The following is a 2,745-nucleotide window of genomic DNA, read 5'->3' as shown; positions in this document are numbered from 1 at the left end:
TAAATGTCTAGTAGGTGTTTGTCACTTATTTCCAAAGTTAGGTGCCATCTTGTCTTCTACCCGGTATAGCTCTGCAATTGTCAACTACCGCGGTGTGACGTTTGACTATCAGCGCGCGCATCTGAGAGTTGACGATCGGCGTACCGCGAAATATTTCTTTGAGCAGTTACGTCACAAAATTGAAAATAAACATGGCAGATGACAAAGGAAAGCCGACAAACAGTGTGGATGACGGTGATGACACAACGTGATAGAGAACAGGAGAAACTGGAAAGGGAAGCTTATAAATTACAAGAACAACGTGATAGAGAACAGGAGAAACTGGAAAGGGAAGCTTATAAATTACAAGAACAACGTGATAGAGAACAGGAGAAACTGGAAAGGGAAGCTTATAAATTACAAGAACAACGTGATAGAGAACAGGAGAAACTGGAAAGGGAAGCTTATAAATTACAAGAACAACGTGATAGAGAACAGGAGAAACTGGAAAGGGAAGCTTATAAATTACAAGAACAACGTGATAGAGAACAGAAGAAACTGGAAAGGGAAGCTTATAAATTACAAGAACAACGTGATAGAGAACAGGAGAAACTGGAAAGGGAAGCTTATAAATTACAAGAACAACGTGATAGAGAACAGGAGAAACTGGAAAGGGAAGCTTATAAATTACAAGAACAACGTGATAGAGAACAGGAGAAACTGGAAAGGGAAGCTTATAAATTACAAGAACAACGTGATAGAGAACAGGAGAAACTGGAAAGGGAAGCTTATAAATTACAAGAACAACGTGATAGAGAACAGGAGAAACTGGAAAGGGAAGCTTATAAATTACAAGAACAACGTGATAGAGAACAGGAGAAACTGGAAAGGGAAGCTTATAAATTACAAGAACAACGTGATAGAGAACAGGAGAAACTGGAAAGGGAAGCTTATAAATTACAAGAACAACGTGATAGAGAACAGGAGAAACTGGAAAGGGAAGCTTATAAATTACAAGAACAACGTGATAGAGAACAGGAGAAACTGGAAAGGGAAGCTTATAAATTACAAGAACAACGTGATAGAGAACAGGAGAAACTGGAAAGGGAAGCTTATAAATTACAAGAACAACGTGATAGAGAACAGGAGAAACTGGAAAGGGAAGCTTATAAATTACAAGAACAACGTGATAGAGAACAGGAGAAACTGGAAAGGGAAGCTTATAAATTACAAAAACAACGTGATAGAGAACAGGAGAAACGGGAAAGGGAAGCTTATAAATTACAAAAACAACGAGATAGACAAGAAAGGGAACAGAAAGAAAGGGAAAAGGAACCGAAAATGGTTTGACCTGAATACCATGATTGGTACAATGAAAAATAGGTTAGATAATATTGATGCCAACTTAGAGGCAAGAATAAGGACAGTCACGGTGGAATATATCTCGGAATTAAGTAGTAAAGTTAATGAAAGGATAGAAGGTATACTGCAGAAGGTAGATGCATGTGAGAGCACAGTAGGTAACGTGCACAAAGACATCAAAGTACAAATCGAAAGTTGCCAGGCAGTTACAACAGAAGTTTCAAAAAAATCCGCTGAGGTCGGAGCTAAAGTAAACAAGCTTGCAGACAATGTCGTCACTCTGCAAGGCCAGGTCAATGACCTGACACAGGCGCTATCCGAAATAAACATTGAAAAGAGGGTGAATGATGCTGCAGCCAACGTACGTTCCACGATTAGAAAAGAATTTGTAGAATGGGTCGAGACTAAGGAACAGTACATAGAAAACAAGGTTCAACACGAGTTAAAAGAAGCCGTTAAGTCAGCCACAGTTGAAGTTTTAGCTGCTCCAGGTACATCAGGAGATACGATTCTCACTGAATTAGGAGAGATTCGTAGAGTTTTTCACCGAGATCTTCCCGAGTGGAAACGACACCTCACTGAGGAAATCGAGCAGTTGAAACGACAAGTCAATGATTTTCCTAATGACAATAGAAGTGAGCATTCACACTTGCTTTCTTCAGAACATGAATACAATAATAATCCCGTGTCTCGTGTAGAATTCTCTCCACTTGTACATGGGCACAGTAGTAAGAATCCTTTAGTACGCAACCAGAATGATCAAGTAACTCTTGTCGAGCTCATGAAAGAAGAAAGCGTTCTCAAGCACCGCGTATTCCAGCCTTTTCTGCCAGAGAAACGCAACATCCACCCAATGGTTTTTCTGAAGTCATTTAATGGTGTTTTTCCTGAGAGCTGGGATGACAAGCAACGTATGCGCTTTATAGTAGGTTACATTCAAGGAGAGGGTTCTGTCTGGGGAACAGAAGTAATTGACAGATGTAATAATTATGCTGACTTCGAAAAACAATTTCTGAACAAATTCTGGAGTTGAGGCATACAACAACGCCTTAGAAAGGAGGTATATAATGCTGAACCATTTAATACGAGAAGTGCTGGTCTCCGTAGGTACTTCGAGAAATACCTGAAAAAAATACAATATTGGGACACGCCCATTTCCACGAAGGACGTAATTATGATCCTTAAGTCAAAGCTACCGGTATCAATCAGGGAGAAGTTAGTAAATGTCAGTGACGACGACACGGAGGCTTTTCTGTCAGTACTTGACAACCTTGACATGATTCAAGAAGACGTGCGTGCTAGTGCGCGGAGTAATTGTAATCTTGGCCCGCACACTACACAGCCGCACGGTGTAGGCGCAGACTCAGGTATGTCATACCAACCCAACAACAGTAAAGGACACGA

General features: G+C 40.4%; 1 protein-coding gene across 1 annotated transcript; it reads left to right on the top strand.

Annotated features, from left to right (window-relative positions):
• The first annotated feature begins 228 nt into the window (after positions 1–228).
• On the top strand, positions 229–1,329 carry LOC126485014 (golgin subfamily A member 6-like protein 22). The gene has a single exon (XM_050108619.1). It carries the CDS (start codon positions 229–231, stop codon positions 1,327–1,329), a length of 1,101 nt encoding a protein of 366 aa, XP_049964576.1.
• The last annotated feature ends 1,416 nt before the right edge of the window (positions 1,330–2,745 follow it).

The sequence above is a fragment of the Schistocerca serialis genome, chromosome 6, assembly GCF_023864345.2.
Source record: "Schistocerca serialis cubense isolate TAMUIC-IGC-003099 chromosome 6, iqSchSeri2.2, whole genome shotgun sequence".
Taxonomy (NCBI): Eukaryota; Metazoa; Arthropoda; class Insecta; order Orthoptera; family Acrididae; genus Schistocerca; species Schistocerca serialis.
The sequence above is the reverse complement of the archived record's forward strand: the minus strand, read 5'-3'. Positions and strand labels throughout refer to the sequence as shown.